Genomic DNA, 13118 nt, shown 5'->3' on the forward strand with positions numbered 1-13118 from the left:
TGTCAATAACAATGCTTCATGCATTGTTTTTCTTGTGAAAAGCATATTTTCTGTTCCGATTTCTATCGTTTTCATACCTTTAGAGGTCTGTGGCATCTGTCAACACTACAGGATATGAGAGCTCTGACTTATATTAAGAATGCACCGTACTAAACACTATCTGTGATATTCTCATAGCAAGACAAATAATCCATCCAAAGCCTTACTTTAATAAATGTTTAGATCTCTTCAGTATGCTTCTTGAAACTATTGAAACATTCTGATAGATTGAATCACAATACTGTTTATGTATTAATAATAATAATAATTATAAGTAGTATTTTTATATACATTATAAAAAAAAAACATACAGAATTTTAGTTAACTGTTTAGTAATTTACTGCATGTTTATTCATTTTGTTTATGTTGTTTTTATTATATTTGATTTTGGATTTCGTTGTTTTACTAAATTAACGCAATCTTTTGATGAGGCTGAACCATCTTTTTTCTATTTTATTTCAGTTAACTTTTATGCAAGTAACACTCTTTTTTTTATTTTAGTATTTAATTTGAATTAAATATACCCTAATAACAAGCTTCTCATTTTAAACCACAGAAACGCGACGACTTTTGTGGTTTGCATCATTTGAAAATGCTTCACTCAGTTTGAGAATATAAAGCAGTGTTTTTCACAAACGTTATCTCCGTCTCTTTCAGTTATATAAGGGAGAGGACACAAGCTTCCAGATATCTGGCCTGCAGAACAACACAGACTATCGCTTCCGCGTGTACGTGTGCCGGCGGTGTCAGGACAGCACACAGGAGCTGTGCGGCCCGCTCAGCCCGTCCTCGCTCTTCACCCTGCGGCGTACGGAGCTCCCCCTTCCCGGAGAGCTCAACCCCCCTGACACCCTGAAGCCCGGCGGCATGTTCGCCACGGACGAACGCTCCGCGGCCGTCTTAGTCGGGGCTTTCGCGGCCCTGTCTTTCCTCATCGCTTTCGTGGTGGAATACTTCTTCATGAAGTGAAAATACTGAGACGAACGCAGAACCAGCAGCCAGCCAAGAAAAAAAAAATGTTTCGAGAAACACACAAACACTTAAAGTATACATCCGACGCGACGTACTGTAGGCTGAGTATGTTATACAGGCTCTCTTCTTGTCTTTCGTTCTCTTTTCTCTCTCTCTCTGATGCCTTCCAGCCTGCCTGTGCATCGCTGTGTCACTCACTCTTTTACAGCGCGTGGATTTCACACCGAACTCTTCGGCGAATGCAAAACCACATCCATCAAGCCTTTCGAAGAGTTGCTCGACAGCCTGTTTTTGCATGCTTCGTTTTTTGTATCCCTTTAAGTGTACGTATATGTCGGGAGGAAAATGTATGGGTATTCTCTCCGCATTCATGGCCTTACCTTGTTTAATCCGAGTGTGCGTTTGTTTCACAGCCATATATACATAGCTTTATCATGACGTAACACCCACAGTTCACCCAGTGCCGTTTTTTTGATACTTAATCACGTGATGTTCACATTTCGTCACAGCACGCATCACCGCGATCCTTTTCAGAAACACGAAATACTGTTACCGTAGTAAGGCTGTTTGCAAAGCCCCCTGCATTTAAGCTGCCAAAGCAATGTTGCAATCCAAGTGTGGTTTAAGTGATGCTGCTATTGTGTGTTTATTTTTCCTACGAACGGAATCAGTTATCTAATATATAGAGATATAAATATAAATCTATAAGAGCTATTGTAATATAAGTAACGATGAGTTTGAAGTAGATCTCTCTGTTCACAATCTATGGTGCTTTATCTGTGGTCAGTAGTGGTGGCAGAAGAGTACGCCCCTTTGCCGCCACGCACACCCTCTTTCTCTGGCCATCTAGTCCTAAGGTGCAGTGACACAGGGCTATTTCCTCGCCACCCCGCCACCCCCCACCCGGATGACTTTGGCTAGGCTAACGTCGCCCTCTCAGACTGACTTTGGGCTCTGCGTGGTGTCCGTAGATCCAGGGAGTCACAATAGCCAAGTGCGTAGCTGTGAAACCGAAATGGCCCGTTTCGTCGCTCTGTGAATGGCGTTGGTCCTCGGGAGTCGCGTTCCCGTCGGCCCCCACCACCACCCCCGTCGTTGAATGTTTCATCCCGTTGGACATTTTTTTTTTAAGGTGCTTCACATCGAGGTTATTGTCAAAAGCAGCAGTGAGTTCCTCCACCCGCTGCGTCACGCCAAAACAGCCCGATGTGCTCGCGGTGCATCTTTAGCCAAGTAAAAGGTACAAACCAGCAGTTCCCGTCGATCCAAAGAGTTTCTCCCACGCTACACTTGCAGAACAGATAGGAGGTTTCTAAAAAAAAAACAAAAACAAAAAAAAAAAGGAGAACTACATGGGGAAGGGCTTCTTCTCCTTGACTGACAGCCTGTATTGTACCTCAGGGACATGGACTTTTTAGAGGTGAAGAAGAAAATACTATGTTTCTGAGAGGGTGCTGCGAAAACACTAAACGTTGCCGAATGATTCTGGTATTGCTGTCATCTGTAGCGTCATTCTGTTGTATCTGCAGTTTTAAACGCATTTATTTGACCTGTTTTCTCACCTAAGCTGTGCCTTGCTCCAGTTGTTCGTAAGCAAATCGTTTACTAGCTCAGAATACCTTTGCCAAAGTTAATGGGAAAGTAAGGTATCATTCTTTAGGGTTATTTATACTATCTATTGCATACAGTACTTTAAATGGCAATTAAAGTGCAATCTTCATTTATTTATTTTTCAAGAAATTAAGAGATGTAGTTATGTACTATTTTTTTTTCCTGTCTGTCTGTCTCTCTCTCTCTCACTCTGTCTCTCTCTCGTAGCATGTTTTTCTTTTCTTTTTTTTTTCCAGTTAAATGTATTGTAGATTAACGATTAAGGCCAGCATTCCTTTCATTCATAATTCTGGTTATGTTTATGTCTTTGATTAATTGGGAACATGTAGCATGTACCATGCTGAAACATTTATGTATAACCAAATGCCTGTTCATCTCCTATCAGAAAGTGCCGAACTCCAGCTAGTTGTCTTTTCATAGAGGACTGTAGCAAATGTTTAATGTTTTTTTTTTTTTTTTTTTTTTTTTTTTTGTGAGCGTGTAATGGGACATACAGTACGTAGCATTGTTAACATTGCTAAAATGAGTGTTATGACGCTTATGTTATCTTAACTGTTTGCCAAAGCGGAGGCTTGTCCACTTTTATGTTGCTTTTTATTGTTATTTAAAGGGTTACTTGAGAAATCCTTTGTGACACTAGAACATCGTTTCTTGAAAAGGAAAAACATACTATTAAGTTAAACTTCATCTGTGACTACACTTTTTTTTTTATTTAATTTTTTTTTTAGTGGTGAACATTGTGCCATTTATTGGAATAATCCTTCCGAGGTGAAATCTTACATGCCGTTTCACACCGAAAAGGAAAGCAAAACAATCAAACTGTTTTGAGGCAAGCGACATTTCTCGTTTCCTTTTTTGTTTTCCGGACATGTCATAGCGCAATAGTGAATTTATTCCAGTATTTTTGCTAAGGAATTATATATAGAGATATATAGATATATAGTATGACAACTAACAGAAATGAAGCACTTTTTAAAGCGAAACATTAATCTTTATTAGATTTATCTTGATAAAACTGTATTTCCTAGTCATTGTTGCTATTGCTTTCGAATCAAGAGTACCATTCAGTCAGAAATGTCTGTAAAACATGCCCACACAGGCTTGAACACATTTAGTGAAAGGTCTGAAAGTCCATTGGCGTCCTTTTAATGTTAGGTTTTTTTTTTGTTTTTTTTTTTGCCCACTTTATATATAAGTGTTTAGACCTAACTGGTGATCTCTATTTTTATTCATTTTCTTTTTTCTTTTATTTTGGTTGGTTTGTTTGTTTTCCTATTGGTCCTTGTCAAATAAAAAAAAAACACACACACACACAACTTTTTTTGTGGCCCAAGTACAGTTTTGTATTTTTATATTGTATTTTATTTCTGTTTTATTTGTGCTCTGTTTTAAATATGGAAAATGAATTTGAGCATTATGTTTGGATATCGATCAGCTCTCAGTCATCCCAGAGAAAAATGTATAGAACCGTAAGTGTATTCAACTATTTTCCAAAAAAAAAAAAAAAAAATTATGTATTTTTACCTCACAGTTTAAAGAAAAAAAAAAAGAAAAAGAAAAAAAGGAAAGATATACAAAACATTCCAGGCTTGTCATGATCTACAATTTTTAAAGTCATAAATCTTTCTTGTATTGTAAATGTTAGACATTTTCATATGCATATATATAAAAGAAACTGCCATATCAATGTTAATGTATAGATTTTTTGCAAATACTACCCTATGTATGTAAGACTTAACTGTATCTGTAGCGTGTATGTAATATATTTATACCCAATAAATGTTTTAATTTTTTCTGACAAATTGTACTTTGTACTGGACACGTCACTCATTGGTTATTGTCTGTTGCATGTCACGATTATTAAAACCCTCGCAATGAGTACAAATACTGATCGTAACCCAATATCTGACATTGCTAAAATTCAGATTACGTTCTTACTCTCAAAAACCCACCAAGCAGGAAATATTTAAAAAACGCTCAACAATAGTACTGAGGTGTTTGACGTAGAAAGATGTTGTTCATCGAAGCTGCTAGTCCAATTTCATCCACCGCCAAAAGTGCTTCACGTGAACCTGTTGAAGCAGACACGTATTCATACAGAAAAATTAACAAGCCGTTGTAAAAATTCATGGTGTAGAGTGAAATGATATATAGCTTCATAATGAATAATAAATCATAAAATCTTGAACGGTATCGGATTGCCTGAAAAGCAGAGCATTTATTTGTAGCCGTTTCCATTAATTACAGATGCCTACTTTCTTGCGATGTTTTGTCAAGTACTTGTTGCGGTTAGAGCTGACACTTCAAAGAAACAAAATGTCACTTTTCTCTCTCCGTGTCCATTTTCCTTTTTTGCTTTTCGCGCTTTCTTTATTTTCTTTCTTTTATCGCTACATTTGTGTTGCCAAAGCACTTAAAGCTCGCAACTGTTGCAAATGAAAACATTTAGTGTTACGTTTGTGGCGACTGACTGCAATCGCTTATTAAAATATGACTTTTATTAGCCTGCGCTTTTAATGCAAAAGCGTTTTTAATTGAGGTTTATCATTAAAAGCGGATTGTCCTGGGCCGGTGCTGGTTTATTTGAAATTGACCTGTAATTGACACTTGAAGAGTGTTTACACTCCCCTTCTCCATCAGGGCTGTGGTATTTTTCTTCTTTTTTTTTCTGTTTTATGGTCAGGGAAGGCAGGAGTGGCATGTGTGACTGGACTATCTCATTTTGCAGCATCACCTTCTGCCTCGTAAGGAGATCTGACTGATTTATGAAAGTGCTCTCCTCTTTAATTCTCTTTCTCTCCAGTCTGGAGGCTCTGACCTTCATTTGACATCAATAAAACACCAGCAGTCAGACTTTGCACATGGACACAGGACAGAAGAAAGGAGAATTTGTAACAAGATGTCATGAAATTGAAAATCCACTGATCCTGATGAAGAATAAGAGCATCTCAAATGAACATTGCATCACTGTTTCCTTATTATTTATTAAAGAGCCCTTTATAGTTTCTGTAAATGACCACATAGTTTTGGATTTATTATTGCAGCTGTTTTGTCTTTCTATCTGTTTTTCTCTATTTCTATCTCTGTATCTACAGAAATAATATGGACAGATTTGTCCTAAATTGTGTGTGTCTACATATATACATAAATAGAGTAGTAATTTGTCACTGTCATTGTTTTTAAACTAAATATTGATTTTCAAGGTTGTAAATAAGAGATTATAAAGTATTATAAAGAAAATCTATAGATAGATATCTATAAATCTATAGTAGATATATAATACTTTAAAATGTCATTTTTAATTCACTGTTACTTGACGCGTCTTTGTTATTGTGACATTTCCAAACTATTTTATGAAGGAGAATGTACAGGTTTTAGTGTATTGTCAAAAAAAAAACATGTAAAGAAAAGCTCCCACACAACAGATATCCAACGGAACATTGGTATATTTACATATTTTACAATATACAAATATGTTTCTGTACTGTACATCATTTAGAACACAAGACACATGCAGTTTCCACGACAGATACTACTGGATGTAACATACAAATATACCGTCACAACATGTACTGCAGTGGTTTTAAATAAAACTCTTCTTTATAGCTGGGTAATTCGTACCGATAGTTTAGCACATGAAACACTGAGGAAAAAAAATGCAAGCTTTTATGATGTTTGAGTGCTTGAGCGCACCAACGCGAACGTTTCTTTGTTTTTAACTGGTTTCTCAGAAGCTTCTGAATCGTGCGTATTGCTTCGGGTCTGGAGCCGAGCCTTATGAATACACACATAAAGAATGTGACGGCACTTTCTAAAGCAGCGTAACGTGCATTCGGGCACAATACAAATGAACGGCATCACCTCTGCAGTCCCTGTCGTCGGGTGCATAGGTTTGCTGTATCTACAGTGCTAATTTTGTCTTCCAGATTCAGATTTAAGGCAACTGAAGTTCTTTTTCTTCTCCTTTTTTGTCTCTATTTACAAGCATATTTTTTTATAAAACGTCAAGGCATCTAATTAAACGTTGAGCTTGGAATGGCTGTTTATGAATCGATTCTTTCTGAACTGCTCCCTGATCCGATTGAAAATGTATGAGAGATCATGTGGGTTTTTGAGGAACTATTATCATACAAAATGGCGGCGGCAGTAGATGAGGTCTGAAATGGCTGTTAATGGTAAAGAGTCACAGGCTGGCAGTGGATTCCGTCCAGCACGGGGAACTCTCTCCTTTGACCACCGATGTGCTTCTTCGGGGGGTATGATGGAGTCCGAAAAGCTTGCAAGCTGCCAACCTGTACTTCTTGGACATGATGTTGTACAGGATAGGGTTGATTGCGGCACTCAGGTAAAAGAGTACAAAGGAGATGAGATTACAGTAATGGCTGATGACCGACATGACAGGAGAGCCCATCTCTGTGGATTTAGAGATCAGGTAACGTCCAACGTGAAAGGGAAGCCAGCAGAGCACGAAGGCAAACACCACCACAGCTGTTAGAGAGAGGGAATGGAAGTTATCGAACGGGGAAACAGCAGATCCCTTGTTGCAAAAAGCAAATATTATTAGTACAAAAAAATGCAGATATTTTACACAAAAGGGCCTCATCAACATTATAAGCATATCATACAAAAAAGTTATTTTTAAATAATAAAATATATATTCGTGTAGACTCTAGTAGCCACATTTACAACACGTATCAATCCTGTTACAGCTTATTAAAAAATTATGTACATTTTCATAAATAAGTATCAGTACTGAACACTAAAGTACCTCCTCTTTTTAATCTTGGGGTTAGTTTGTTCTTAAAGGACGAATTTAGTTTTTCAACCCTGTTACCTTGATTTTGCATAAAATATAAAAACTACTTAATGAAAACTAGATAATGTTCCCCCAGAAATAGCATTATTTTCTTTCTGATATAAACTGTTTTAGTTATCAGGCTTTATATATATATATATATATATATATATATATATATATATATATATATATATATATATATATATATATATATATATATATAGCACAGCAAATTTCAAATATTTAAAAAAATTATGTTTTTTTTTAATCACCAAGTACCATGGAAAGGAGCATAGTGAGCCGTTTTTACTTTAATAAACCATTTAATTTAGCTGTTACCACATTTTTAAGCTCCCCAGCAAAACAACTGAGTGTATGCTGTACTCTGCTGTTGTTTTGTGCCAAGAGCATCCCGTGCGTAATGGGTGCGCTTGTGCGTAAAGTGCGCAGACGACAAACAACTTGATCGCTGTTACCTGATACTGTGGTTAAACCGGGCACTTACCCAGCATTTTCACTGTCTGTCTATTGTTTTTATCACGACTCGAAGCGTTTTCCCCAATCGTCTCCCTCTTTCTCTTCCAGAGCTTTCGCCCGATGAGACTATACAACACAGTTAAGCAGAACACAGGCAAGAAGAAAAAGACGCTGGAGACCCAAACCATAATGGTTAAGAGCCCAGACCTAATGGCATATTCCGTCGCTTTGCATTCGTTTGTATCCCACGAGTTCGTCCCGTTTTCATGCTCAACCCCGACGAGCACAAACACAGGTCCCGCGCTAAAGAAGGATACTATCCAGAGGACCAAAATGACCCCGCGCACGCGACCCTTGGTCACGACTACCTTCGCCCTAAGAGGAAAACAAATGGCAAAGTATCTCTCCACGCTGAGAGCGGTGATGTTCAGAATGGTCGAGTACGTGCAACACTCGCTCACAAACTGAAAGAGTTTACAAAGCACGTTGCCGAAATTCCAAGGTCGGTACCTCCAGATTCTGTACAAGTCCAGAGGCATGCAGAGAAAAATGAGTAAATCCGAAAAGGCCATGCTGGACAGGTACAGGTTGGTGGTGGTCCGCATGTCCTTGTATTTGGTCACCACCAAAATGGTCATGAGATTCCCCGTCACACCTACAAAGAAGAAGAGCGCGCAGGTGACGGTGACCCCGGTTAGCACCGGAACCGGGAAAATGTTAACCGGGTGCTCAAATCCCCAATATGTCGCGTTCTCGTCCCAACTGCAGTTGAAGGAACAGTTGGACCGGTTCGTCCAGGTAGGCATGCTGAGAGATCATGGAGCGTCTAGATTCTCCTGTGAGAGAGAGCTCGGGGAGGACAGTCTCCCCGCCGACTCCCCATCGTGCCGCACTCAGGGCTGCCCGACATTTACAATTGAACTTACACAACCCCTGTACCGCAGGATGCGAATTTTCGAAGGGTCCGACTCTGTAGTTTTGGAGGGTCCGACTTTGTAGTTTTGGAGGGTCTGACTCCGACCTCCCTAATTACGCGCTGAAGTCTCCTAAAAGTCTTGTAAACAGCATGTGTTCAAAGCGTGTTCTTTTACATACCCGCTACGCGTCTCAAACGTTTCTCGAACCGCAAGACACATTAGCGCGCGAAATAAAAGTTCGCTGACTGAAACGGCATCCCGCCCGCAAAAGTAACCATAGCAACAGTACGCCGCTCTCTCAGTTCAGAATCGCTCGTGAAAGCGACGAAACTATCATTAATTGATATTAAGGGTTCTATTCCAAATTGTTTTTGAAGTCTTTTCGATACTTGACGTCTAACTTTCGGACGCGTAATTCTAGTTGCGTTCGAGCAGAACGCGCCCTGACAGAGATTCCTTTAAAAAGCCGACTCCTCTGAAGGTCGTTCAGTATTTCGCGCTCTGTTGTACTTTATTTGTAGCTGTCAACTAAACGTCCTGATGGCAATTCCTTACCATCCGTTCCACGCCGGCTCCGACTGATAGGAAAACTCAAGAGGATTTAAGGATGGCAATCCAGCTTTTGCTGCCAAGCTATCTGTCCACATTGGACAGAAAATCGTTAGTCTTGAAGCTATTTAAGGCATTTTTGGTGTAGGAAGAAAGATAAGTGTACAAGGTGAGAGTCGGAGAGATGAAATCTCCTCGAGGAGGATGAGAGGCGCGCGTGATGCGGGCTCTTTCATTAATGGTGACATTGATTCATCACTGAGTAAGTGGATGCGGAATATCGATAGAGAGCATCGTAATAGTTTGGAAAGTATACGTTCACGTTATTTAAGCGACAAAGGTAGCGGATTTAATGAGGATGGATTCTTGTTGAATACTGCCACCGTGAGGCGATACTAAAGAGTGCAGCGCAAAGCAGTATTAAACAGTTCAGAAGGAAAACACAAAACAGCCTAATAGACGGCAGACCGAAACAAGATTATCAATAGGACTAAAATCAGTATCTACTGAATAAGGGGTTCTCATTAAGGGCCTTTTCTGGATCTATAAAATTCGCGAAGTGCGTTTTAAACTGGAGAAAGAGAGAGACAGCTGGCGTGACGTTTTACGTCAGAAGTATGTCACGTTTCTCATCTGTAGCGTGTGGGCCATAAACGATAGATTAATGATGAATTAAATATATATATATTTTTATCTTTCTATTCTGACTTTCCCTATTCAGACCAATAAAGCTCCCTCATAGATTTAATTTTAAAAGAAGCGACTTTTACAACAAATTGTAAACGCATTTATTTTGCTCGTTTTTAACATGATTTGTATGGCTTCATATCTTTAATATCTTTAGGTATACTTGGATGACTTCATATCTTTTAAATATTTCATTTTTGTCACTCATGCTAGTAAACCGACAAATTTACAGTGTGGGTAAAAGCAGAAATGCATCTCCTGCAAACGAGATTTTGATGTTGACTAAATATTGTGGGGAAGAGAATTAAGGCAGAGATCATTAACTGGTTTTACGACTGGAAAGGTCTGAGCTGATATTGAGCCTTCAGTAAACTGCCAGAGTCAGTGTGTAGACCTAACCCGAGTCTGCAGAAACACATTTAACTATTGGCTGGATAACAGAGAGGTCATTTCTTTCTTTCTTTCTTTCTTTCCTACAGTGTATAGTGTTTCCTGTAGAGTAACTCCGCATTGCCCCTCTCTTCTTTTTATTAAACAGTTTGTGCGGTTGTGTATGTAATGTGTAACGCATGATTCAAACCAGTATTGTTCTTGTAGTTGTTTCTTTGAGGTGTGGTGTGTCAGTGGCCTCTGGTCAAAGTCTCCATTATATTTGTCTTCTTCCCCAGTGTCTGTAGCTACATATCAACGACCGTGCCATTTGCAGCCATATTGCACCCAGTCATCAAGCGATCACAATCAACATACAATTATCTTATCTTTATAGCACAGGGAACCAAGAGGCTTGAGAGGAAGCGTAGATTCGAACTGTAGCTATATTTGATAATTTTATCGGTTGCCCTTTAGAGGGATTCGAGGTGCACAAATGACAGAGATAGCAAACATCCTCTCTTTTAGATGCTTATATGTCTGCACTCAACGTGGGCCGCATAATATGAAGCTTCAAAGGGGCAGATAAATAGTTTTTATGATTCTGTCCACTAGAGGGCAAGAGCGTTATACGTAATAATGTTCTCTTCAAGATTCTGTAAAAAGTTTTATCTTTTATAGTATCAAAACCAGAGGTTGCATCTTTTTAAAAAAAGTGTAGAACTTTATCTATTTTAAGCAATTTTACATTTCAAAACATGATCACAAATTTAACCTTGCGATGAAAAACCCTTGGGGCTGGATCACCCCCAAAAATATAAATCTGTCGTGATTTATTCAGTGAAACACAAAAGTTGATATTCTCAAAGAATATTCTGAACACTGTTACTAATCAAACTGTTGGCTTCCATAATGTGTTTTTCTAGTGTGAGAGTGAATGGCTTTGAACACTGAACTGTTTTTAACGTTCTTCATCTTCTTTTGTGCTCGAAGAAACTCCTGTGAGTAAATGATGACAGAACTTTCATTTTAGGTTAACAATATTTGAGTTATCGATTCGTTGTGGAAGAAGTTTAGAAGTAGTGCAGTGTTGTTTCCAGCAGATGGGTCTATGTAGCTAATTAAATGCCACTAATATAAAGCTCACTTTTCTGTTAATCTCTGTTCTTCTCACATTGCACTCTTTCTCTCTATTTATTTCTTACTTCACTTTTCCTCATGCGCTTGAGGCTCTGCGGTCGAGCTGATATTGTTTTGTGTTGCGTGAGAGAGACAGAGATGTTTGCTTGCGGCTGTGATAAATGGCAATGGCTGCCATTTGAGCAAAGGTATGGCCGCTCTGGCACACCCTGCCGTGGTAATTATTACAGACTCCATAGACCAGAGGTCCCGCATCAGACAAGGCGGAAAATTGAAAATATAAATGATTTATGGTGCTCAGAAGTCTATCTTCTGCTCTGTCTTTGTTGTTGGCCACAAAGCGTCAGATACGCTGGGACGTCCTTTAGTGCGGCGTCTTGCTCTTGTTCTTCAGAGATTAATCCATTTAGACACAGTGAAGTGGAACTCTCCTCACCATGGAAAATAGATGGATTGTTGGAGAGGAAAGGCTTCAGGAAAGTGCTTGCAGTTTGTTTGAAGAGCAGAACAAACTGCTCCAAGGGTAAACTGTGGCCCTGACTGCTGAGCAGCCTGGAGATAAGTTGGTTTGACATTTCCACCTCTGAATCTTGGAGATGCTGCTTGTCATTTTAGCATTCTGCAGCTGCAGCAGTTTCAGAGCTCTAGCACGAGACCTTATAAACAACACTTTACACAGCTGTTACTGTAAAAATACTGACTTTCTAACATTGCCATTTTGCCATTATTGGATAATAATATAAATTAATATATTATGTATTTAAATATGTTTCTACATTATATGAAATATAATTATCCATATTTTAAATAAAAAAATAGTCATTTTAAATTGATCACATGACAGTACAAATTAACAATGTTACCAAAGCAGCACACTATTAAGCAGCACAACTGTTTTGAACATTATTTGATGATGATAATAATAATAATAAATATTTATTGAGAATCAAATCAGCATTACAGAATGATTTCTGAAGGATCACGTGACACTGAATACTGGAATGATAGCTGCTGAAAATTCACATTTGCTTTCACAGATGTAAATTACATTTATGCAATATATTAAAATACAGCTACTAACAGCTATTTTGAATTTGGAAAAAAAACATTTTAACACATACAGTCCCCAAACTGTTGAGTGGAAGTGTGCGCCTGTATATAGATTAGTTATGAATGCACCCATCCATCTTCCAGACTGCTTGAATTGTGATTTTGTGTTTTGGCAAGCCTGAGCACAGTGCAGATATTGTTGAGCTCTCTTCTGGATCTCTAGAAAAAGCAAGATATTTAAACAAAAGTCTCCATTTGGTCTTTGCTTAATCTCATTGATATCTGGGAGAAACAACTGACCCATTATAGAGCTCTAACTTGTGCTGCTGCTATCCCATGGGGGAGATTCCAGTCAACCTAAATGCATATAACAGCTGAGGAGAGGAGGAGAGTGTTGTGACTTGCTGCACTTGATTGGCTGAGCGACTGTAACTGACACTTCAGAACCCAGAGAAGGCCCCGGCCCCTTCAAACACATTGGCCTATGACTGATCTCTCCACTGCCCTCT

The 13118-nt window shown here is 38.7% G+C and overlaps 2 protein-coding genes across 4 annotated transcripts in view; one reads left to right on the forward strand and one right to left on the reverse strand.

Moving 5' to 3' along the window:
* fndc3ba (fibronectin type III domain containing 3Ba) overlaps positions 1 to 4424 on the forward strand; it is a 111687-nt gene extending 107263 nt beyond the window's left edge. For all 3 annotated transcript variants that reach the window (XM_043263607.1, XM_043263600.1, XM_043263615.1), the window contains exon 26: positions 697 to 4424. In XM_043263607.1, the coding sequence (XP_043119542.1) occupies positions 697 to 1008 (312 nt within the window). In that variant the 3' untranslated portion in view covers positions 1009 to 4424. The remainder of the gene's footprint in view (positions 1 to 696) is intronic.
* A 1701-nt stretch (positions 4425 to 6125) lies between these two features.
* Positions 6126 to 9004, reverse strand: ghsra (growth hormone secretagogue receptor a). Its single transcript, XM_043219166.1, has 2 exons — positions 7926 to 9004; positions 6126 to 7110 (listed from the first exon to the last, which is right to left on the reverse strand). The coding sequence occupies exons 1-2, from the start codon at positions 8701 to 8703 to the stop codon at positions 6806 to 6808; spliced, it is 1083 nt and encodes a 360-aa protein (XP_043075101.1). The 5' UTR covers positions 8704 to 9004; the 3' UTR covers positions 6126 to 6805.
* Between the last annotated feature and the right edge of the window lie 4114 nt (positions 9005 to 13118).

Source organism: Puntigrus tetrazona, chromosome 2 (assembly GCF_018831695.1).
Source record: "Puntigrus tetrazona isolate hp1 chromosome 2, ASM1883169v1, whole genome shotgun sequence".
Lineage (NCBI taxonomy): Eukaryota > Metazoa > Chordata > Actinopteri > Cypriniformes > Cyprinidae > Puntigrus > Puntigrus tetrazona.

Excerpts from the sequence above, each read along its gene's own strand:
- ghsra (XM_043219166.1), bottom strand. The coding sequence starts at position 8,703 with ATGCCTACCTGGACGAACCGGTCCAACTGTTCCTTCAACTGCAGTTGG. Across the intron at positions 7,111-7,925 it reads ACAGACAGTGAAAATGCTGG|CTGTGGTGGTGTTTGCCTTC; the intron begins GTAAGTGCCCGG and ends TCTCTCTAACAG.